The following is a 23,417-nucleotide window of genomic DNA, read 5'->3' as shown; positions in this document are numbered from 1 at the left end:
CGCACGGCGGCTCCACGTCCCGTGCACAAGTTCACGCGGTGTCTTCCGATCCACCTTCGATGTCCAAGAACTATAGTGCCCCCCCCCCGGGGGCCTCCAAACACGTCAAGTACGTCGCAGAGCACAATGTTGATGTCTAAAACGTTGTCACGCGTCTAAACGCAGCTAAAAGCGACACGAGCACGAGCGGAAGCTGGAGCCATCTCGAGGACGATGGCAAGGATGGATGAGGAGGCGGCGAGCATGGCCGGCCGTAAATCCCCATGCACTCAAAAACATTTGCTCTACCTCGGCGCGGCCAAGACGCAGCTGAGAAAACACGGCTCTGGGCTGGGCCGGAGGCAGGGAGGGAAATGAAGGCGGTAGGAACGGCTGGACTTGAGCCCGTACTGGCTCGCACACTCGCACGCTGGCGTTTTGCAAGCCGAATGGAGGCGGGGCAGATGTGAGCATGCGAGCTAAAACTCAAAACACAAGCTCGGGGCTTTGGTTGGGTTGGGCTGGGATAGCGCTTCATCGTCAATTTGACTGCGGCCGTTCATAAAGAAATAGATGGGAAAAAAACGCCATCTTTTTATTTCGCATGCGTTTGTTTGGCAACGAGTTGGCTCAATTTGTGAAAAAGGCCATTTTTCATTCACGGCCTCGTCAAAGCCGTTTGGGAAGCACAAACGACATATCCGACCGACCGACCGACCGCGAACCAATTTGGAATCCGCCCGCCGCCACATTGGTGGCAAATGACAATCGTGGGAACTGACAGCGATTCCAAACGAAAGCTTTATTTTTGATTTTTAAGGTTTGATTTTCATTGGGTTTCTTCCGCCTCATCCATCGTCTTTCGAAATTCAAGAGCAGCGGCGGTTCTTCCGTTTCAGAAGCAAAAGAAAAGAGTGCCCGGCCGGGTGTGTAGTGTTGTTGTTGTATGATATTGTTCAGACTGCCAAATTAAGGGTTCAACCGATGCCTTTGCTGTCTTGCTCTGTTGTCAGCACGACAGCATTTGTGAAAAGGCACAGACGAGAAAAAAAGATCCAGGGTAAGAGGCCTCTCACACGCACGCACGCACGCACGCACGCACCCAAAGTAAATGTGCAAAGATAAGTGAAGTACATTCAGCAACCTGTGCTAGTGCAATATAGACGCACGCGCGCGCGCACGCACGCACGCAGCGTTGCTCTCCTTCCTATCAGTGGCGGTTCCTGCGCTGAGCTGCTCGGGCTTTTCCCTGCAGGATCTGATCCCAACGCTACACACACACAAAGATGAGCAGCCATTAAGGAAGGCAGATGTTGTCTAATCAACAATGATCGAGCGTGACTATGGTGAGGGCGCCGGTTGGTGCTGCTCCGGACAAATAGTACACAGCAAGCCTACGGGTGCGCTACCTTGACTTTGCGTCCCATCTTGTCCTTCCACTTCTGCGCCACCGAGCCGTCAATCAGCAGCAACCTGCAATGCAGGCCCCGCCCCCCAACCCAGCGCGTGAGCCGCGCCGGTGCCAAACGCCGGTGCCAAACGCCGGCCATGCACGCACGCACGCGCGCATGCACGCACGCAAGCTAGCCAGCCAGCCAGCCAGCCAGGTGGCGCGAGCACCCACCTGGACGTCTCCTCGTTCTCGTAGCCCATGATGAGGTACTCGTCTCCGGCCGTGAGGGGCGGACACTGGCACGACGACGTGTAGTGAAGGCTCAGCGTGTCTCGCGGGATGCGCACCAGCGAAGACTTGAGGACCTCGCGAACCTCCACCACCGCCGCTGCCGGCTCCATGCCGCGTGCGCGCACCTCACGCACGCGCGCGCGGATCACTGCCACCGTGACGCGCGCGCACACACACACACACGCGCGCTCTCGCAATGACGGCCTGCGGTCCAGCAAATGGTGGTCGGTCGGCGCCGGCTGCAAATGTACTCACCGTAGTTGTAGTTGTTCTTCAGGTAGCTTTTCAGACCCATCTTGACCGTCTTGCATTTGCAGCGATCTAAATGCACGGGAGAGTGGCCGTTATCCGGGACCCCCCCAAATGTGTGATCTTACCTGCGTCCCTGCAGTGAAGGTTGTTGGCATCCAAGGGGAAGTCGGGACTGGACTCTGTCAATCACAGCGACAATTGATTTTGCCATGCGACGGCAAAGCAAACTTAGTCATTTTGGGCTGTTGAAGCGACCTGGGCTGCAGCGGCCCGGTTCCTGGGACGACGGGTCTGCAAACGCACAAAGATTTCATGTTCAAATGTGCGAGATTGAGATGGCTTATCTCATTTGAAATCTTTTGCTCCACTTTCATTTGAATTGCTCTTTTGCATTTGCACTTGATTTGGGGTGAATTTGGAAATGTCAACATACATACATGCATGCATGCCTTTCTTAGTCCAAATCATTTGAATGTTCTATTTTTTTTTTATTATTTTTTTTTGCGACTTCAGGGCGGCGGCGGCGGCGGTACCGACCGGCGGCGTCGGCCTTGACGATGGCCTCGGGCGAGATGCAGACGCCGCGGTCGTAGAGGGGCAGCTCGCCGCAGTGGAGGCTGTCGGGCCAGCTGTGGTTGTAGCGGCGCATGACGGGCTCGCAGCCGCGCCGGGCGCGCTCGCACACCGCCTTGCACGGCTTGATGGGCTCGTGCTGGAAGTCGATGGTGCAGATGGGCGCGTACATGGCGCACAGGAAGAAGAGCAGGTCGGCGCTGCAGCCAGTCCCTGCGAGAGGTGAGTGCCACGTTTCAGTCTTTCTACGTGTGTTGCGCCTGCATTTGTGTTCACGTGTCCTGCTGAGAGTTGTGAGCCCTGCGTAGTGGCTGCATCCTTTTGTGACCGATCTGGAAGTGAGCACATCCGGACGGACGGACGCGTGCGCGCGCGCGCGCGCTCTGTGCACGCTCAAAGCCAGCAACGTGACCAAACACAATATTCTGTGACTCTTTGAAGTCGCTCCAAATGTTGCAAGGCGAGAAGGGCCGTTGAGTCTGAGTTAAGAAAGCGCTGGCGCCGTCCGCACTTGGACCCACACGAGACGGTGTTTGTGCAGCGCAGGAATGTGGCAAACGTGCCGGCGAGCGGACGGGCTAATCGCCAGCGCACAAAAGCAGGCCACGTGGTATCGTCAAGCCGCAACCGGGACAAAAAGAGGACAAGTTGAGGTGGAGGCTGGCCACCGCTAAAAAAAGAAGCCCTTCTCTGGTTTGCCGTGGGCGTGGCCGTCTGAAACCACGCAAGCATGCGGCCGCAGACAGTCCAGGATGACAACCATTAGGAGGCGGACATAGCGGATGAAAGCAGCGTCCGCAAGCCTACAGTGGAAAATGTCAGCCAGGCGCTGCGCGGCATACTGACCTAGCAGTCCCTCGAACTGTTCGATGGCGAGCACGGCGTTGTCCTGCGTGCTGTGGTGCAGATGGTTGGGCATCTTGGTCATGTTCCAGGGCATGGAGCGGCACAGCGGGATCCGGACCGGCTCGCAGGCCGCCGCCCCCGCCGGCGCGGGGCACAGCGCGCAGCAGGCGGCCAGCGCCGCCAACAAGGCCAACATGGCCGGAGAGCGCCGACTTGGGACTTGGATTGGAGACTGCCAAGCGGCTCCTGTTGCTGCTGCTGCTGCTCAAGCTCAAGCTCAAGTTTGTCCTCAACTATCCGCTGGCTGCCTGTTGTAATGACGGCCAGTCTGCTCACACCCGGGATACAAGCCAGGGAGGGAGGAAGGGAGGGAGGTTGGGGAGGGGCACTGTCTGACTCTCCTCCTCAGCCCTCCCTCCTCTTCCTCCTCCCTCATTCACCTCTGCCCTCTTCCTTCCCTCCTTTCCTCACGCTACCTGCTTTCCTCTCGTTTGTCTCTCTGCTTGTCTTCTTTGCCCCAATTCACCAACGTCCGCCTTCCTTCCTTCCTTCCTTCCTTCCTTCCTTCCTTCCTTCCTTCCTTCCTTCCTTCCTTCCTTCCTTCCTTCCTTCCTTGAAACTAGTCACGTCATTGATGACTTACTGTAAGCGGCGTGGCGCGCGTCACCAACTGATCCAAGTCTGAAATGATCACTTGCAGGCAAGGCAACGCAATCTTCCGATTGCGCAAAGCCAAGGCCGTGCCATCAGACGCGGGCGGGAAGCAATTGAGCGCACCGACCGACTGACGGAAGTGTGACACCAGCCGTATTGTTTCTTTATTCGAGCAATTCGGAAGTGGGCCAAAATGCCCCGATCGAGAGAAGCGCACTTGCCACCTTGCTGGCATGCCTCATCCTTTTAGTTCAAGGAAGCCCGGCGCGTCAACGCCTGCGCTCGCTCTGTTAGTCATCCCACCGAGTGCAGAGTGCGTGCGTGCGTGCGTGCGTGCGTGCGTGCGTGCGTGCGTGCGTGCGTGCGGTAGCATAATGCTTGTCAGATGTTGCAGCAGCCGCAGCGGCAGCGGCAGAGGCAGAGGCAGCGGCTGGTGTTTGCCTTGACTTAGTGCCAACCAACACGCACGCACGCACGCACGCACGCACGGGTGCACGGGTGCACGTGCACGCTGGGTTTTCTGACTCATGCGTCAACACGCAGAAGGGAGCCAGCCGTCAGCACTTTTTGCTTCTTGCCTTGCGTCCTTCCTTCCTTCCTTCCTTCCTTCCTTCCTTCCTTCCTTCCTTCCTTCCTTCCTTCCTTCCTTCCTTCCTTCCTTCCTTCCTTCCTCTTGCGGATTTGAACAACATGGCGTCTAGAAACGGTCGGCCTTCTCCGCCTCGGACGATGCAAGTACGCAACTTGGGTGGCTAAGATGACTGTGACGACGTGTGCCCGCCGAGGACGTGGCAAGGTCCAGTTGAAGGCACTAAAGTTGCTTTCCTTCGTGGAAATAAGCGGAATGTTTCCCAAGGTAAACATGAGCACAGCTGCGCGCGCGCACGCGCGCGCGCACCCCGAGAGGCCGCTCCGAAAGGCAAGGAACGCAAAGGCGGTGCAAATGTGGCGCAGTTTATAAACAAGCGTGCGAGCGCGCGCCCTGCAAGATGTGACGTCGCAACGCACCCTCATCTGGCACAATGACATGATGGGGACGCACACGGGCTGTGACGCCATTGCACTCGATTGCGACACAATCTTGAGGGCCGGAATATGCAAAAGTGACCGCATCGCATGCAGCCAATCACGACATTGCCATCGAGACGAATCCGACTCCAGGCGTGCGTGGGTCTGTCTGTCTGTCTGTCTGTCTGTCTGTCTTCAGCTCGGTTCACGTGCCGTGGTCATTTTGGTCAGGCGCCTGCGTTTGTTTCTCGTCAGAATTTGAGGATGTGGCGCCCTCCAGTGGACACTCACCATCCGCGCATGTCTCTCTCTATTGTCATCTTTTATTTTTCCAACCGAGAATCGGACCGTGACGCTCGGGACCTGGCATCCGTTTCACATGTCATATTTTGCCTTGAGTTTGTCAAGATTAATTTGAGTTGAAGGAATACCTGAGCAGGCCGAGTCTCTCGTGTCGATGCACGTGTCATTTGTGTCGGCGGCGTCGGGTGTCACTTGCGCCGCCTCCGGGCTCGGTGTTTTCTCCCGGCCGGCCGGAGGCACAGACGGCACAAGCACCGGGGAGTACTCTCAGCCGAATCCAAAAGCTCCGGTGGCCTGCTGCTGGAACTTTCTTGCCAAAGAGTGACGCGAGCGTCCTCAGGAACGACGCGTGTCCGCCGCTTCGCTCCGGCGGTTGTTCTCGCTAACGTGATCTCTGACCTGCGGATCGGGTCGGGTCGGGCCAAGTGAGTTTTTTCCAGCTGACGGCCATCAGCATCAAGTGGGACAAAAGGGTCGAGAACGAACGGCGAGGTACGCCTGGGAGCTCCGTCGTGTTCCAGTCGCTATGCCACCTTATTTTTACGCCTACCTGCCCAATCCTTTCAGAAGTTGCGCGCACGCACGCACGCACGCACGCACGCACGCACGCACGCACGCACGACGGCCATGCAGTCCCTGGCAGAGGAGATCAGGAGTTTCTCGCGCACGCGGCTCAAGCGACAGTGCACTCGCGTGACGTCCCTGAGCGGTCGCCGCATCATCGAAACCTGGAAGGGCTCCGTGGTGACCACGCTGGAGGAGCCCGCCCCCCCGGACACGGCGCCGGGGTACGTCCCCGACACCGCCTGGGACCTCCAGGTGGGCGCCGTCCGACCTGACCTGCTGCTGGGTGAGTTGCACGCACGCAAAGCCAAGATGACGTCACCCAAATTGAGTGTGAGAGCGCGTCCTAACGGGCTGCTTGCTTGCAGGTTGCCAGGACGCGGCGCACCACTTTGACACGCTGAGGAAGCACAAGGGGAGTGCGCGTGCCGTGTGGTCCCGCCACCTGCTTGGGGCTGAGACGTCTGTCTGTCTATCTGTCTGTCTGTTCCGTGCAGGTGTCTCACATCCTGAACGTGGCCTTCGGGGTGGACGAGGCCTTTCCCGACCTCTTTGTCTACAAGACTCTGAGCATCCTGGACCGGCCCGACGCCTCGCTCCTCCCGCACCTGGCCGAATGCTGCCGCTTCATCCGGCAGGCGCGACGTGAGGTAACGCTAGCGCTAAGGCCTGGCTGCCTGGCTGCCTGGCTGCCTGGCTGCCTGGCTGCCTGGCTGCCTGGCTGCCTGGCTGCCTGGCTGCCTGCCTGCCTGGCTGCCTGCCTGCCTGCCTGCCTGCCTGCCTGCCTGCCTGCCTGCCTGCCTGCCTGCCTGCCTGCCTGCCTGCCTGCCTGCCTGCCTGCCTGCCTGCCTGCCTGCCTGCCTGCCTGACAGCGGCTCTTCCAAAGGCGTTCAACGTGTGCGTGCGTGCGTGCCTGACTGAGGGCTTTGGAAGGCTTTGTTTTTAGTCCACAAGGGCCCACTTGCATCGGCTTACAGGTGATGTGACCCTGGTTAATAATGCACTGACGTCCGCTTGCGTGTGCAGATCACATGACACCCTAACATAACAAGGCCTTGCAAGCTGAGTAGTTAAGCAACGGGGGTTGCGTTTGTGTGTCAGAAGGGCGTGGTGCTGGTCCACAGCAACGCGGGCGTGTCGCGAGCGCCGGCCGTGGCCATCGGCTACCTGATGACGTGCGAGCGGCGCTCCTTTGACTCGGCCCTGGCGTGCGTCCTCGCCGCCCGACCTGCCGCGCGCCCCAACCCTGGTTTCGTGCGCCAACTCAGGAGCGTGGACGCAGACCAAAACCAAAACCAAGACCAAGACCAGCAGTGAAGGAAAGCGCTTTTTGTCGATGGTCTTTTTTTGGCCTCGTCTTTAACCTGCTGTTCATTCATTCATTCATTCATTCATTCATTCATATTCATGCGCAATTTTGGCCGAATGCCAAATTCAAGCTGACGGCATCAGTCCGTTCTCCTGGATGTCATTGAAAATCAAATAAAATGTGTCATCAATTGAAAGGTTAACATTCAATAGGGCCTGCGCGAAAGTCAAATGATGTCATGTATCATATCGGAAGTCATTGCTTTCTATCTGGATCTGAACTCCAATGAAATGTCCATTGAAACAAAACAAAATGTCATAAGTTTGACTCAACGCAAGTGAGCTGATTTCAACGCCAAGACTCGGCAAGTTAAAATTCCAAATGATTATGAGCTCCAGACATTTCCAGACACGTGTTGCTGTTGTAGTCGTGATTACCAAGTGCCTGTTGGCAGCACATCCCATAATATGCGGCCAAGCACCCCCCCCCCCCCCCCCTCGTTTTTCGCTTCTTCCTCCTCCTCCTCCTCCTCCTCCTCTTGGTCGACTGAGGTCCTCCAACATCGGCGTTAAAGCGGCCTATTCCGCCACCTTGACCTCCGCTCGACCATGGGATCCTTCTGCTCCGGCCTAGACCCCGAGACGCACGTCACGGCCGCCCCCGCTGCACCCGGCACAGGTCAGATCTCATCATAGCGCCTCCTGTCGGGCTTCGCTGCTCGTGCACGTCCTGAACGCGTGTGCGGTCGCCGATGTTTAGACCTGTCCGTCCGTCCATCTTTTTTGGAATGAGCTTAATGTACACGATAAACAAAGACAAAGTGCGTCTTTGAGGAGTCGGCCCCTGAAGCCTAATTAACGTTATCTCGATTGGAGAGCGTCATCAACGGCCCGACCGAGCCGTCCTGCGGTTGCCACGACGATTCCTTGCCCACTAAAACAGAAAAGGGCATCATTGAGGATAGCTGCGGAATGAAAATCTCAGCAGAGAATATCTGGAGATATCAAAATGATTGCCATCACGCTTCCTTTTTCTTCATTTCCACTCAAAAACACGTGGTCTCCGGCAGGCGACCTTCTCCGGCCAACGGGAGGGCGTGGACGCAAGCGGGAGAGCAGGCGCGGCGTGAGGAGGCGGGGCCACACGCCGCCAGCCAATCACAGCGCAGAGAAAAAGTTCCAGACAAGGTGCCCGCGCCGCGTCAAACGAGAGGATGGAAAGGGCCACGACGGGAGCTTCGTGAGGAAGCCGACAAAAGAGCACTTTAGTCCAAGTCAAAGTCTGCTTTATTGTCAATTTCTTCACGTTAAGACACACAAAGACATCCATATTACGTACATTTAGCGACGGAATGAGGAAGGGGACGGGACGGGACGGGACGGGAGAGAGAGAGAAGGATGCAAGCAACAGGGAAGCAACAAAGGGGGCGAGTGCATATGGCAGGAAAGGGAGCAGATGAGAACGCAGGCGGGAAAGACCGAGTCAGCTCAGCTCAGGTCAGGAGGAAGTTTGGCAAAGTGAAAGAAAAGGAGCTGAAGGAACAAGTCACAAAGCACGTAGGAGAGCTGAAAGAAGGACAAGTGCACGCCGCCACAGTGACTGCAGGATTCCATCACTCTTAGCAACCGGCCGCTTTGGCGTTGCCATAGTAACGCCGTCCACCGTGCTCCGCTGCCGCCCACCCCCTCACTCTCTCTCTCTCCTCTCTCTTCTCTTCTCTCCTCTCCTCTCTCTCTCTCGTTGTCCGTCCTCACCGCCGTGCGCTTCCTGCCCGCGTTGCCACGGCGACACGTTCCTGGACGAGGAGTCCGACACTCGGGTGCGTCCAGACCGGTGCGAAGTCCGCAGCTCCTGGTTCTTCTTACCGATCCCTCCTCGTTTCTTTCCGCCTGTCAACTTTGACGCCTCCTCGCCTCCTCCTTGTTGTCGTGGCGATCCGTCTGTTTGTCCATCCGTCCATCCGTCCGTCCGTCCATCCGTCCCCTGACAGGAAGTTGATGAACTTCCGACATTCCTTCCTGGACTCCCCTTCCTCCTCCTTCTACGCCTCCTCCCGCACACCCGCATGAACGCCCACGGCCAAGAGGAGGCCGTGCCGCCGCCGCCGCCGCCGAAAGAGGAGGAGATGAAAGCCCAGGAGGACTCCCAGGAGCGGTCGCAACCCGCCGAGGAGGAGCGAGGCGTCCGAGAGGAACGAGTCGGAGAGGAGGGCCGACGGGCTCCGGGCGCCGAAGATGTGCAGCCAGAGGCGCAGCACGTGACGGCCGAGGAGCGCGTCCAGGAGATGCCGCAGGACGCCGGTGTGGAGCAGCTGGACCTAAATGAGGAGGCGCAGGTGGAGGATGAAGGAGAAGAGGCGCAAGAAATAAAGGCGCTGGCCCAGGAGGAGGTGCAACAGGAGGAGGCTCACAGCATGGAGCCAGAGGGGCAAGAGCATGAGGAGCGGCGGGGGCTCAAGGAGATGCCGCAGGAGGGAGAGCGGCACACGGAGGAGATGCAGGAGATTGAGGAGGAGGAGCAGCAGCAGCAGCAACAAATAGGGGACTTGCCGCAGGAGGAAGAGCAAAGGAACGCCACGGCGCAGGAAGAGGAGCAACCGATGGACGAGGAGCCGGGCTTTGTGGACCCTCTGGAGCAAAACCACAACAGTCAGGTTCTCGCTCGCCTCAGAGGAATGTAAGTAAAGAGCGGGACTGATGATGTCACGCCGTGATGTCATAGCTGGCCGCGCGCACGCGCTTGCCGTGGCGGGCGGGCGCAGGCGGGCCCAGGCGGGCGCAGGCGCTACACGCAAAAGACAAAGTTACGCGGGAGGGAGACGCATTTGGGACACCAGCGGCCCGAGTACAACTGAGATTCAGAGCAGATCCGCTACGGATTAGGTGGAGGGAGCTGCAGATACGCTTTCTGCTAGCTAGACAAGACACAGGACAGGACAGGACAGGACAGGACAGGACAGGACAAGGGCAGCTTAGCAGAACAAAGCTAACCAACATCGGAGAGCTCCACGTCATGCCGGAGGTCAGCGTTAGCGATAAGGTCATGGGCGGCGGCCACGTCGGCGCATCTTGCTCGGCACACCTGCCGTGCGGTGGCCATCTTGTCGCCTTTTTTTTTTTACATTCATGAAACAAACACATGCAACAGGCTGAGGAGGCCTGTTCTCGTTGTGCACGCACGCACGCACGGTGACTGGCTCACATCAACGTGTGAGAAACAAACAGTGAGGGAGACGCATTTGCTTCAAGCGTCTCTCACTTCCAAATGTGCCGCAGAAGTCAGCCACTTCTAAGCAAACCCGGCATGGAGAGCGCTTCAATGGACACGTGTGATGCGGCGATTGGCGTCCCGTGCCTTTTGAACAAGTCTGCCTGACGCACGCCGTTTCTTTTCTTTGTCTTCACAGGCAAAAATACAAAAGCACATCACAGAGGTAAGAAACGGTTGCTCATTTGGACTTTGGAAAAGTCTCCTTGTTGCCATGGAAACTCAAGCAGATTGCATCCAGCTCTGTCACCGTGACAACGACACAACGCCTTTGCCACGGTCCAAAGCCGTCCAGCCTCTGGGCATTCCAATTTGGAAATTGGGCTGAGCGCGCACTTTGCTTTTCTTGGCAGGCTGAAAGCGGCCACGGCGGTGTTGGACGGCGGCGGCGCACTGGACCTGGCCGAGCTGCGCCGGAACCTGCAGCTGGCCGCCGCCATGCTGGACGCCGTCTACGCCGACGAGACCAAGTCAGAATCCCCGGCCGGCCGGCCGGCTCGCGCCCGCCCGCCCGCCACCTTTCTCACGCGCGCTCTCGCCAGACGTCTGCTGGACCCCGAGGACGATCTGAGCGAGCTGCCGGCCGAGTCGGTGCCCAGGGAGGTCCGCGATTGGCTGGCGTGCACCTTCAGCCGCAAGACGGGCGTAGCCAAGCGCCGCCCCGAGGAGAAGCCGCGCTTCAGGAGCATCGTGCACGCCGTGCAGGCCGGGATCTTTGTCGAGAGGTGAGTTGCCGTCGTTGTCCCTTTTCGACAAAATGGCCTCAAAGTGGAAGCCAAAGAGGATGGGGAAGGGAAGGAAGCGGCGGCGCGCCTAATGAGGCGTGAAACGTGCGGTGCGTTTGCAGCCCGGTTGCCGTGGCAACTGACAATCGCACAATCTTCTTTCACCCCAGGATGTATCGCCGGACGTCCAACATGGCCGGCCTGACGTACCCGCCCACGGCCATCGCCGCTCTCAAGGTAACAAAGAGGACCTTTTCAAATTGAAAATCGCATTTGTGATCTGACGGCATCTCTTGTTCTCTTTTTGTTTTGCTAGAAGGTGGACCAGTGGTCCTTTGACGTGTTTTTGCTTCACGAGGGCACGGGCGAGCACGCCCTCAAGTTTCTGGTCTATGAGCTCCTGACGCGCTATGACCTCATCAACAGGTTCAGGGTACACGCGTCTTTGTGCGTGGAGTGTGCCGAGCGAGCCAGCGAGCGAGCCAGCGAGCGAGCCGGCCGGCCTGCCTGCCAGCCGCCCGGCGAGCGAGCCGGCGAGCTTGCCGACCTCGGCTCAGAAGACAAAATGGATGCGATTGTTTTCTTTCTTTCAATTGGTTCAATTTCTCACGAGCAAGCGAGGCGGCGGCGGCGGCCGCGTAGTCACATTTGCGTGTGCTTCAGATTCCGGTGCCGGCGCTAGTTCAGTTTGTGGAGGCTCTGGAGAACGGCTACAGCAAACACAAGAACCCCTACCACAACCTGGTCCACGCCGCCGATGTCACGCAGACGGCGCACTTCCTCATGCTGCACACCGGAACCATGGTAACACACACACACACACACACACACACTCAGGCATGACCTCCGGTGACTGTCCTGCGTGTGTAGCACTGGCTGAGCGAGCTGGAAATCCTGGCCATGGTTTTTGCAGCGGCCATTCACGACTTTGAGCACACGGGTACCACAAACAACTTCCACATACACACGAGGTACGCCGGACACATTTTGCGTGCGCTCGTCGTGTTTTGTCCTCTTTTGTGGCCACGCGAGCCGCCGTGTGTGTGTGTGTGTGTGTGTGTGTGTGTGTGTGTGTGTGTGTGTGTGTGTGTGTGTGTGTGTGTGTGTGTGTGTGTGTGTGCGTGTACGCACGCGCGCGCCCAGGTCGGAGGTGGCCATCTTGTACAATGACCGTTCGGTTCTGGAGAACCATCATGTGAGCGCCGCCTACAGGCTGATGGCGGAGGAAGACACCAACATCCTGGTCAACCTCAACAAGGATGACTGGAGGTAAGCGTGCGTGCGCGCGTGCGTATAGCAAGACGATAGCGCACCGACGCGTCTCGTATCGCACGTGTGTGGCGCGCAGGGAGCTTCGTGCCCTGGTCATCGAGATGGTGATGTCGACGGACATGTCGTGTCACTTCCAGCAGATCAAGACCATGCGGAACACCCTTGCGCAGTCGCACAGGTGCCGCCCCGCCCGCCCACACTGCCCAGCAAATACAAGCCCAATGCTTGATTTTCTCTGTGTGCGCGCGTGCGCGCAGCATGGACAAGGTGAAGGTCTTGTCGCTGATGCTGCACGCCGCCGACATCAGCCACCCCGCCAAAGGCTGGCCGCTGCACTACCGCTGGACGCACAGCCTCATGGAGGAATTCTTCAGACAGGTCGGCGGGCGCGCACGCAGGCGCACACAGAGGCAGCGGCGGCCGGGCCGGGCCGGGCCGGGCCAGGCCGGGCCGGGCCGGGCCAGCCCACGAATCCTGAACAGGTGCTTTGTGTGGCAGGGCGACAAAGAAGTGGAACTGGGTCTTCCCTTTTCTCCTCTTTGTGACCGCAAAGCCACCATGATCGCTCAGTCGCAGATCGGTAAGAAAGCCAGCAAGACGTTTACTGACCGGACCGGCGACGCTAACCCAATGGATTGACGCTCAGGTTTTATCGACTTCATCGTGGAGCCGACGTTCGGCGTCCTGGTGGACGTGACGGAGAAGGTGATGGGCCCCCTGATAGACGAGGAGAGGAAGGCTCGCGAGACGGGAAACCGACGGCCCAGGTGAAGCCTGGCCTGGCCTGGCCTGGCCTGGCCGGGCCGGGCCGGGCCTGGCCTGGCCTGGCCTGGCATGGCGACGTTCCCTAACGTGCAACCGCTAACACGCGCCTCTGTCCAGCCTGACAGGCAGCGGCTCGGTCACCGTGGAGTCCGTCCAGAGATGCGGCGGCGGCGGCGGTCGCCACGGCGGCCGCGATGACCGACAGACAGACTTTTCCCTGAGCGCCATTGACCTGCCTGCGCTCAGGAAGCACCTGAGCGATGTCATCGGCAGGAACAAGGACAGGTGGAAGGAGCTCTCTGTGGACGGTACGCGTCATTTACACGTATGAATCCTCCACGCATCGTACGTCAACTCGAGCAAAGGCACACGTGCGCACGCCATAACACACAGGCAATGCAAAGTGAAGCTCAAGCGTCTTCTCGTCGGCTGGACAGAATTGGCCGATAAGAAGCAAGAAGGTCAAGAGGAGGCGGAGTCCGAGAGCAAAAGCTGCTCAAACGACCAATCGCAGGGCACGGCTCGCCGCCCACCGAATGAAACGCGTAACCACGACGACCGCGAGCACAACTCATCTGACATCCAATCTGAAGACCACTCCAGACGTAACGGTAGAGCACGCACGCACGCACGCACGCACGCACGCTACACACGTGCACATTGAGTAAGTTCAACTGTCTGACGTGATGTCATAATGACTGCTGCAGGGGCGGGGCCGGGAGATGAGGAGCAGGAAAGTGCCTGAAAGCCGGACGTCTGGCCACGGCGACACATTGTAAGGCGTCGCTCGTCCCTCAAGGACCTTTGGAACTTTTGTTTTTTCCGACTGACCTTGAAGGCCTCGCAGCGCCTGGCCGGCCGGCTCCTTGTGCAAACGATGCGTTTGGCACCACACGTCGGAAGCTCGGCAGGCATTTAGCCCCTCGAGCTAGCTTAGCATGAGTGAGCCGTGACAGTGTCGTTTGGATCTTTGTCAATCATTGCATCGCTGTGGCAACCCTCTCAAAAACACTTTCAAGCCAATGAAGTGAGCACTGTGTGTGCGCGCGCGTGTTTGTGTGGGTGCGTGCGTGCGTGCGTGCGTGAATGTGTGGTACAGATATTTTGAGGTTCAAACAAAATAAACATTGTCAACGGATTGACAAGCAAGGTCGTGACGTCACTCATCCGCGAAGCTGCCACGTCATTAGCTGCTCGCGCCTAACCCGCAGGCAGCGCGCTCACGTACACGTCATGACACTCACTCAACGCTTCCACACATAAGGCAAAGTTGTACTACTGTTAGTGACCACTAGGTGCCTGTAGAGCGTCAATCACCCGAAAGAGGGAGGGCGAGGGGGAGGCCAAAGACTGCGCCTCCCTCCCTCCCTCCCTCCCTCCCGTCAGTTCAATCACGTCGTGTTTGTTGCAAAATTGCGATTTCCTGGCGTTGCTATCAAACTTGTGAAGTCATTTTCATGTGCTCAAAGCAAAACCAATTGTCTTCGTTGAGGCGCAAGAAATCATCATGACGTGTTTATCAAATCAATCGCCAGCTATTTTACTCTTCAAGTTGAATTGTCAGATTCCAGCCTCTCAAGGAGAATGAACATTTTGGAAGCTTTTCTGACGGGCCGAACCGAACCGGGAAGCGTCTTTTGTTTCGGACGCTTCCTGTCTTTCTTTGACCGACCGCAGCTGGAAGCGACGCCAACAACAACAAGAAGGTGCGCGTCATTGGGAGCCCTCCCCCCTCGAGGAGAGGAGCGCTTTGAAAAAGATGGCTGCTTTGCTTCCCGTTACCGTGACGACGCCTGTTGATCCACAAACGAGGACAACGAAGAAGCCATCCCGAGTGGACTGTCAACGCGTCTTATTGCCCTAGCAACCAAATTGGCTTCAAGCCCGTCCAAATTGGCCGGCCACGTTCCACGGAAAGGGAAGGGAAGCTCGCTTGGCAAACAAGTGGAGGAGGCAAGGCGAGCCGTTTGTCAACTTTGCAATTGCTGCTGCAATGCAACAACTGCTTTTGGACCTTTGAGGACATCACAACCAAATGGTTGACGCCATTTCACATTTGCTACGTGCCTGCCGGCCGGCCGGCCGATTGACGTCCTGCCGGGAGCCTCGCCCCCCCTCCTCCAGGAGGGGCCTCAGCCCCTCCTCTTTGGACGGGTGACATCAGCCGGGCTGGCCGCTTCTGGCCTGGCGGGCGGGCGGGAGCCCCCCCACCCCGCCCCGGTCCCTCCCACTCACTCGCTCGCTCGCTCGCTCGCTCGCTCGCTCGCTCGCTCGCTCACTCGCTCGTCCGCGGAGACTACAGCAGAAGCAGACCGACAGGCGAAGCTCCACGGCGGCGTTGTCGGCGGCGGCTTCGCTGGCGGGACGCGACGCTACGTGCTCGCCGGTGAGCTGCCATCTTTTTTCATCTTCTTCTTCTCGCCGTCGTCGTGGCGGCGGGCGTCGCGGCCGGCGCGGCGCGTTTAGCGGATTCATGGAAAGTTTGCCAGTCCGGGATCAAAGTGGGGAGGCAGGAAGACTTCCAAAACCGGACTTTGTTTGATGCACTTTGACTTGTGGTGGGTGGGGGAGTCGTGGCTACCGAAGCCGAGCCCAGCCGAGCCCAGCCGAGCCGAGCCGAGCCGAGCTTCGGCTGCTCCTCGTCCAACACGTCACGGTGTCGGAAGGTTAAGATCGCGGCGGTTGCCATAGAGATTAGGAACGCGGATGCTCCGCAGGCTTCCTCGGGCTCGTCCGGCCTTGTTCGATCCGCGATTAGCTTGATTGGAAATCGATATTTCCCGAGATGAAACGGGACGCGTCGCTTCCAGATGCTTTGGAGTGGAACGCGTCGTGTTCACTCCAGGCCAGCAGGGGGCCACCGAATGCCGCCTTCGCCATGGAAAGCAAGCTCAAACAAGCTAGTTTCGGGCTTGAGAGCAAAGAAACATGAAATATGCACGAGTGATTCGACTTCAATAAGCAACTGGTCGACGCAATTCGTCAATGATTACAATGGCTCACTTCAAATGGCAACGACGTTTTCTGCTTTTTTTACGCGTTGAGTGGGAGGAAACAATTTGACCGAACGTAATTGCGATCATGAACTCATAATTACAATGTATCTGTTTTATGTGCTCATTCGCTTTTTATGGCTTTACAACAGAAATGATCATTTTGTAGAAAAAAATAAGAAAACAAAGTCAAATAAAATACATGCCATGCCAACAATTTATGGTAGGTCAGATCAGTATCACTGACCTGAAAAGGAGTTGTTGTGCCATTGGAAGTGATGTCTCAATCAATTCAAAGGTCAATAGGTAGTGTGATTTCAGATGATCACTGAAGGCAACACGAGCAGAACATATTTGTTGGAACGGCGGTAACTCCAATCTTGTCGGATGAAAGATCGCAGACAGATGGATTCAATTCAAGCAAAAGTGCATTTAAGGCATGAAATAACAACCTACAGTTGGCATGGTGTGGTGTGAGAAAAAAAAAGGCAGTAGCAGAAAACTTTGCTTTTTGGGGAGGTGGGGGGGGGGGGGGGGGTCTGACATAGGCGTTGATCTCGGGTTGCTTCTTGAATGAGTTTCATTGTTTCCGTCAGCGCACGTGATCTTAGATAAGCCCGGTCGGAGCCTCGGCGCCCGGTCGGAGCCTCGGCGCCCTCCCTCGGGGTAGACCCCGCGTCACGGGCTGGTGTCAGCCGGCGAGCATGTGACAACCTGGCATGCAAATGTTTGTTTGCTCGCCGACGGCGCGCCTTTTGCCGGACGCGCACGCTGACCAAGCGCTTGTTGCACCAACGGCGAACACCGATTGGATTGGCCACTGCATTTTCCCGCTCTGGGCAAAGCCAGACTTTATTCCCCCACTCGACCCTCAGGTGCTTTCTTGTTGTGGCGGTGGTGGTGATATTTTTCCATCCCTAAACAATCATCAGTTCAGAAACAGTCGTCCTTAGTTTTGGAAGAATTTGAATCTCGGTGGGAGCGTGGCTGCGGCCGCTTTGCCAGCTCCTCCTAAAGAATTCATGATGTCATTCCAGGGACTGACATTCCTGGCATTCCTCCCGTCCAGATCCCACAATCTCAGAATCACACCTGGGAACGGAAGATCCGGTCAGGGCATAAAAACAAAACTCTTCCGAGGAATGCACAAGCCTTTTTTGGAAAAGGGTTAGTCGCGATTTTTTGGGTGGTTTGTTCGTCTTGGCCGAGGGCTTGTTGTAATTCCGTCCCTCCAAGAGAGGGGGCGCCACGTGGTGCGCAAAGTGCAGCTTTCAGTTCAAGGCTGATAAGTGCCTGCCTGCCCAGGGAGGAAGGGAGGGAGGGAGCGAGCGAGCGAGGGAGGATCTACCTTCCAGTGGTCTCAGACTGTCATCACAAAGGCATTTCCTCCTCAGCCGCTCACTTCCTGCTTGCCGGCCCACTGGCTTGGACGGATGGATGGATGCTTCTACTACTGCGGTGGGGGTGAAAAAAAGGATGACATTTTGGAAACATGACACTTGCAATCGGAATGAAAATAATGGCGCCACCTTTCAACTCAACAATTTGACTGCCAATCATGCGCAGACAGACAGAGGAATAAAAAGTACGTTCGGGAATGCCGCCGCAATCCAAATGATCCCAACAGAATGTATTGGCGCCGACAGAATATACGGTGCCCGAAGCGTCTCGAAAAGGAAGGTGTGCCGGCCGGCCGGCCGTCAGCGGGGCGGGGCGCGGCGCGGCGCACTTGGCCGCGGACGTCCGCTCCCGTCCCGCTGCGCACGGACACTGGGAACATTCCCCAAAAGCCGTTTCTTCTCTCTCTTTTCTTTTGCGGCCGGCCGTTGCTGAGCGGGCGGGCCAGCACGAACGACTCCCTACCACAAATGGGGGGCAAAATGCAAGCACGTAAGCCGTTCGGTGACCAGGCGGGCGCCACGACACTGTTCCAGCTCATTTTATGCAGCCTTTGCCCTCTGCTCAGCTCTGCTCTGCTCTGCCAGCAGGGAATCCATCCGCTGCGGTCATGGCCGCCCATCGAATCAGAACCACGGCCAATAGCAACGCTTTGCTGCCTCGCTGCAGGTCCGAGGGGACGCTGATCGACCTCGGTGACGGCGTGTCCGAGTCCGGCCTCGTCGATGTCAAAGGTAAGCTCGGGCCGCCGGCCGCGCAGCATTAGCGTTGGAATTGGTATTAGCGTTAGCAGGGCTCCGAGTCCAAGTCTGCTTTATTGTCAATTTCTTCACATGTCAAGACACACAAAGAGATGTCACTTCAAGTTTTTGCCACAGTCTGCTTTTTATTTCTCGTCCAAGAAAATAATGGACCTGTTGCAGACAAGTTCTTGTCTGTCCATACAAATTGAGCCGCCCGCAGCAAACAAAGTAAAAGCGTTTGAGACGAGGATCCATCGGCAAATGCGCTGCAAAAGTTGCTCGGCACGGAGCCGCTCTTGACATAGTCGCTGACTGACGACGCGGCTCGCCCTTCTTGTGTCGCCAGTGCCTTCTCCCAGTGCCTTACGCTCGGACGCCGGCGCCTGCTTGGGCACGGCCCGAGAGGTGGTGGCCATCAAGGACTACTGCCCGTCCAGCTTCACCACGCTCAAGTTCTCCAAAGGCGACCGACTCTACGTTCTGGACGCGTCGGGCGGCGAGTGGTGGTACGCCCACAACAACACGGAGATGGGCTACATCCCGGCCGCCTACGTGGAGCCCGTGGGTCTCCGAGACTCATCCTTCAGCGACAGCGGCATGATCGACGGCGACGCCAGGGAGGAGACGGCTTCGGAAATGGACCTTCTCGGAGAGTGGGCCGGCGGCGTCATCCTGACGCCTACCGCTTTCCATCCCAGAAATCCTTTTGCCGGCCCGGCACAGACCTCCACCAACCCCTTCCTGCACGGCGATCCTCAAAAGCGGCTGGACCAAAACGACAACGAGAAGTCCGCCGATCTTCTTCTCTTTGACGCTGCGTCCGCGGTGGGCTGGAACGGCTCTGGCGGGAGTGTTTTTAACCCGGCGGGGAACGGGCTGGCCAGGGATAACCCCTTTTTCAGAAGCAAGCGCTCCTACAGTTTGTCCGACATGTCGGTCCTGCAGGCCCAGTCGGACAACCCTCCGACGTGCGGCGGCGGCGGCGGCGGTTTCTTCGGCGGCGGCCTCAAAGCGCCGGCCCCGGAGCAGTTCCAGAGCAGGGAGGCTTTCCGGACAGCGTGGCTTAGCCATCGCAAGCTGGCCAGGTCCTGCCACGACTTGGACTCTCTGGGCCAAAGTCCCGGCTGGGGTCAGACGCAGCCGGTGGAGACCAACATCGTGTGCCGGCTGGACAGCTCGGGAGGCGCCGTGCGGCTACCGGACACCGACATCGGCGTCCACGTCCCCGAGGGACACGTGGCCGAGGGAGACAGCCAGCAGATCTCCATCAAGGCGCTGTTAGATCCGCCTCTGGAACTGAACACCGATCGCTGCACCATCTCTGGCCCGGTGGTGGAGCTCAAGCTCAGCAACATGGAGACCAAAAGCGGCATCACGCTGGAGATGAAAGTCTCGGTGTCGGTGAAGGCGGAAAGGCGCCAGAGCGCCCGGATCGTGTGCGTCAGGAGCGACTGTAAAGAGGGGCCGTACGCCCCCGTCTCGCAGACTTTGCTGCACGGCGACACGCTTCGGGTGTCCCTGGACAACTTGGAACCCTGCATGTACATTTGCGCCGTGGTGCAGTCCCGGTCCTCCTCCTCGTCGGCGCCGCCGGACTGCAACGTGTGGGATCACGTGGACAAAAAGTTGACGTTGGGCGTGTACGGACCCAAACACATCCACCCCTCCTTCAAAACGGTGGTGGCCGCCTTCGGTCACGACTGCGCCCCCAAGTCCTTGCTGGTGAGCCAAGCGGGTAAGCAGGCGCAGTCCTCGCCGCCGGTGGCGCTACAGCTGTGGGGCAAACACCAGTTTGTCCTGTCCGGGCCCCGGGACCTCCGCGTCGGGGTCTACTCCAACATGGCCAACTTTGAGGTGAAGGCCGGCGAGCAGGCCAAAGTCATCCGGGCTTTCCAGATCAAGCTGGGCAAAGTCAGCCGCCTGGTCTACCTGATCAGTTGCCGCAGCAGCGCCGCCGGCGATTTTTCCGACTTCACCCTGAGGATCCAGGTCAAAGACGAGCGGGATGCCATGCTGGCCCAGTTTTGCGTTCAGACGCCCACGCCGCCGCCCAGGACGGGTCCCCAGACCTCCGTGCAGCGGCGCTTCCTGAAGAAGAAGGAAGTGGGCAAGATCATCCTGTCTCCGCTGGCCGTGGCCACCAAGTACCCGGTGTTCCACGACCGCCGGGTGGCCAACCTCAGGTTCGGAAAGCTGATCAAGACGGTCGTCCGGCAGACCAAGAACACCTACCTGCTGGAGTACAAGAAAGGAGACGTGCTGGCGCTTCTGAGTGAGGAGAAGGTCAAGCTGAAGGGCCAGTTGTGGACCAAAGAATGGTACATCGGCTACTGCCAGGGTCGGGTGGGACTGGTCCACGCCAAAAACGTGCTGCTGATGGGAAAGGTCCAGGCCCTTTCCTTTAGCGGGCCCGAGCTCACCACCTCCCTGTTACTGGAGCAGGTTCTGAGGCCCTGCAAGTTCCTCACGTACATCTACGCCTCGGTCCGCACCGTCCTGATGGAGAACATCGGCGACTGGCGGGCCTTCGCCGACGCCCTCGGGTACCGGGACCTTCCCGTGACGCACTTCTGCCGGGCCGAGCTGGACAGCGAACCGGAGAGGGTGGCCTGCGTTCTGGAGAAGCTGAAGGAAGACTGCAACAATACGGACAGCAAAGAGCGAAAGTCCTTCCAGAAGGAGCTGCTCACGGTAAGCCCGCAAATGGCCCGCCGCCGGCGAAAGGCCCTCGTGCCCAAGCGCTCCGTTCTTTTTCCCTTCCTGCGCTCGCTAGGCTGCAAAAGTGGCAATTTTTGCTTTGACAGCAGACCAGAAGTAACTTGGGTGCCACCGTGTGCTTCTGAGCTATCTGGGGCCGGCAGATGTTTCCTGGCTCATTGTTCTCAATAAACACAAGAAACCCTAGCTCAACTCGCAAGTCTCGAGCGATCGCCCGCCGGCCCGCCGGCCCGCCGGCCCGCCGGCCCGCCCGCCGCCACCAACCATCTGTGTTCAGGCCAAATAAGAGTCCATTCCAGAGCCTGCTGCTGCTGCTGCTGCGGGCGAGGAGGAGAAATCTCCCGCTCGACCTCCCCGAAGCTTTCTCGTGAAAATAGATCATCTTTCTTTCATTCCCATTTTTTGACGTGTCAACCTCTTGCTGGTGTGTTTCAGGCCCTTCTGAAGCTGGACTGCCAAGGCCTGGTAGCCCGCCTGGTGATGGATTTTGTGCTCCTGACCACGGCGGTGGAGGTGGCGGGACGCTGGCGGGAGTTGGCCGAGCGCCTGGCCAAGGTTTCCCGTCAGCAGATGGACGCCTACGAGGCGCCGCACCGCGACAAGAACGGCGTGGTGGACGGCGAGGTGATGGCGCACTCGTGCTTGCTCTTGCGCGCTCTGGCCTTCTTTGGCTCCTTATCGGCCCTAACGTGCACGTGTTGTCAGGCCATGTGGAAGCCGGCATACGACTTCCTGGTGACTTGGGCGGCTCAGATGGGCGACAGCTACCGGGACGTGATCCAGGACCTCCACGTGGGCCTGGACCGGATGAAGAGTCCCATCACCAAGCGCTGGAAGCACCTGAGCGGGACCCTGCTCCTGGTCCACTGCCTGGACGCCCTCCGGAGCTCCGCCTTCAGCCCCGCCTCGGCCGCGTCGGACGACTTTGCCATCTGACGACTTTTTTCGCCTGCATTTTCTCCACGCGTGTCCGTCCGCTCAGTTGCGGTGTGGTGAGTCGGCGTCGGTCGTCACTCGGGCGCCAAATGCTCAGGACGGCAAAATCGTTTTGGAGCCTCTCTTCTTTTGAAGCTTTTGCTTTTGTCTGTCCATTTTCTCCTTTGGGAGCAATTTCTTTTAGGATCTGCTGGGTTCTCATGTAGTTGGCTGGCTCACTTTGTGATGTGAGCTGGTCAGCTTCTTGTGTGAGTTTTCTTGATGTCAGGTTGTTTTCCCATTCACATCAGATGGGACACACTGTCTTGTCTTTGTGCCAACTTTCACATTCTTCAAGTATCGGTTCCGCTGCCTTGAGGTCAGGACTCTGTGGGTTGGGTTGGGTTGGGTTGGGTCGGGCTCCGCTGCTACTGGGTCACTTCGTGATTTGATGGAATCAGCTACCGATAGCTGACGATTTGTTGAGCCTGCAGCTTTCAAGGGGACGAAGAAATGTGTGCAGAGGGCGACCTCTAGAGGATCGCAACGAGCCGTACACACAAATAGGACCGAAAAGCACTCGCCATGCGCTATTGAAACTGATGACACTTTTCAAATGGCATTGTTTTTCAATTAAAAATAATCACCTTTGACCTTTTTATGTTTTGGCATTGTACGTAATTTGTCGCTACTTTCACATGCCTCGTGGGTTTGGATTCATTTGGACAACTCCAAGTCTCAATTTTGCCCACATTTACAAATGCAATGTTATTAGGTGCGGCCAGTGAGGGTGTCCCTGATGGAGCCTCCGAGTGACGTCACAGATCCAACAGCCAATCAGGAGGTGGGGGTGAGGGCGGGTGTGGCACTTTCGCTTCAGCTCTTTTTCCCTAATGAAGTGGCCTGTGATTAGGTACACCTCATGGACACTTCAATAGGTACACTACACCAGGTAAAACAAAAAAAATAAAGAATAAATACGTGAATCAATACGAACGTTTCCTAATGATGCTCCTGCATATTTACACGTGAACGCCGGAAAAGAGAGAGCTTCAAATTGTTTGCGATACTCGCTCCACAGTACGGTAACCGAGAAAGCTCAATTCAAATAAAACCAAGCAAGGCCCTTGTCTCGACATGTCGCTGACGCAGCAGACATGATTGAGTTTTAAACTTGAATCTTTTTGTTTTTTTTTCCTTGCAACAATTCCAAGATCTCATTCCTGTAGCATCGGAGTGCTCTCACTTCCCCGCCCCTGAAGGCAGCGGCACCTTTGAGAACATTTGGTTGTCATGTCTCTCATGAGGAGAAAATAAAAAGTCGTTTCAAGAGACCGTTTTAATGACAGGCTTGTTAAATGTCACCTGGCTTACACACCTCGACTGGGGGGGGTCATAGTTGCCCATTCTTCCTTGCAGAGTTGCACAAGTTCAATCTAACTGTTGTTG

The 23,417-nt window shown here is 57.6% G+C and overlaps 4 protein-coding genes across 8 annotated transcripts; 3 read left to right on the top strand and 1 right to left on the bottom strand.

Moving 5' to 3' along the window:
• Nucleotides 1-762: 762 nt before the first annotated feature.
• frzb (frizzled related protein) lies at nt 763-4,200 on the bottom strand. 2 transcript variants are annotated; one of them, XR_015067248.1, is made up of 9 exons: nt 3,335-4,200; nt 2,453-2,701; nt 2,171-2,206; nt 2,041-2,094; nt 1,919-1,984; nt 1,604-1,811; nt 1,389-1,452; nt 1,124-1,249; nt 763-982 (listed from the first exon to the last, which is right to left on the bottom strand). XR_015067248.1 is itself a non-coding variant. In XM_085920019.1 (8 exons), exons 1-8 carry the CDS (start codon nt 3,528-3,530, stop codon nt 1,190-1,192), a joined length of 933 nt encoding a protein of 310 aa, XP_085776145.1. In that variant the 5' UTR covers nt 3,531-4,199; the 3' UTR covers nt 763-1,189. The 2 variants fall into 2 exon arrangements, 1 of the variants encoding a protein (XP_085776145.1); XM_085920019.1 differs by having other exon boundaries at nt 763-1,249; nt 3,335-4,199.
• A 364-nt stretch (nt 4,201-4,564) lies between these two features.
• Nucleotides 4,565-7,354, top strand: LOC147051445 (dual specificity protein phosphatase 19-like). The gene is made up of 4 exons (XM_085920021.1): nt 4,565-6,149; nt 6,232-6,293; nt 6,361-6,513; nt 6,965-7,354. The coding sequence occupies exons 1-4, from the start codon at nt 5,927-5,929 to the stop codon at nt 7,178-7,180; spliced, it is 654 nt and encodes a 217-aa protein (XP_085776147.1). The 5' UTR covers nt 4,565-5,926; the 3' UTR covers nt 7,181-7,354.
• Nucleotides 7,355-9,237: 1,883 nt separating this feature from the next.
• pde1a (phosphodiesterase 1A, calmodulin-dependent) lies at nt 9,238-14,455 on the top strand. The gene is made up of 16 exons (XM_085920018.1): nt 9,238-9,848; nt 10,579-10,605; nt 10,793-10,909; nt 10,982-11,164; nt 11,335-11,401; nt 11,481-11,597; nt 11,828-11,968; nt 12,035-12,135; nt 12,308-12,433; nt 12,513-12,614; nt 12,694-12,814; nt 12,935-13,016; nt 13,083-13,203; nt 13,319-13,509; nt 13,639-13,812; nt 13,909-14,455. The coding sequence occupies exons 1-16, from the start codon at nt 9,238-9,240 to the stop codon at nt 13,944-13,946; spliced, it is 2,319 nt and encodes a 772-aa protein (XP_085776144.1). The 3' UTR covers nt 13,947-14,455.
• A 987-nt stretch (nt 14,456-15,442) lies between these two features.
• On the top strand, nt 15,443-22,143 carry LOC147051443 (SH3 domain-binding protein 4-like). Of its 4 annotated transcripts, none has more exons than XM_085921000.1 (5): nt 15,443-15,587; nt 18,180-18,326; nt 18,682-21,026; nt 21,489-21,677; nt 21,759-22,143. In XM_085921000.1, the coding sequence occupies exons 2-5, from the start codon at nt 18,203-18,205 to the stop codon at nt 21,987-21,989; spliced, it is 2,889 nt and encodes a 962-aa protein (XP_085777126.1). In that variant the 5' UTR covers nt 15,443-15,587; nt 18,180-18,202; the 3' UTR covers nt 21,990-22,143. The 4 variants fall into 4 exon arrangements, with proteins under 4 accessions (XP_085777126.1, XP_085777127.1, XP_085777125.1 ...); XM_085921001.1 differs by having other exon boundaries at nt 15,482-15,587; nt 18,183-18,326; XM_085920999.1 differs by lacking the exon at nt 15,443-15,587 and adding an exon at nt 16,750-17,779 and having other exon boundaries at nt 18,183-18,326.
• Nucleotides 22,144-23,417: the final 1,274 nt, after the last annotated feature.

The sequence above is a fragment of the Syngnathus leptorhynchus genome, chromosome 9, assembly GCF_054491065.1.
Source record: "Syngnathus leptorhynchus isolate UIUO chromosome 9, UIUO_Slep, whole genome shotgun sequence".
Taxonomy (NCBI): domain Eukaryota; kingdom Metazoa; phylum Chordata; class Actinopteri; order Syngnathiformes; family Syngnathidae; genus Syngnathus; species Syngnathus leptorhynchus.
Note: the sequence above shows the minus strand (reverse complement) of the source record. Positions and strands in the feature narration are given on the sequence as shown.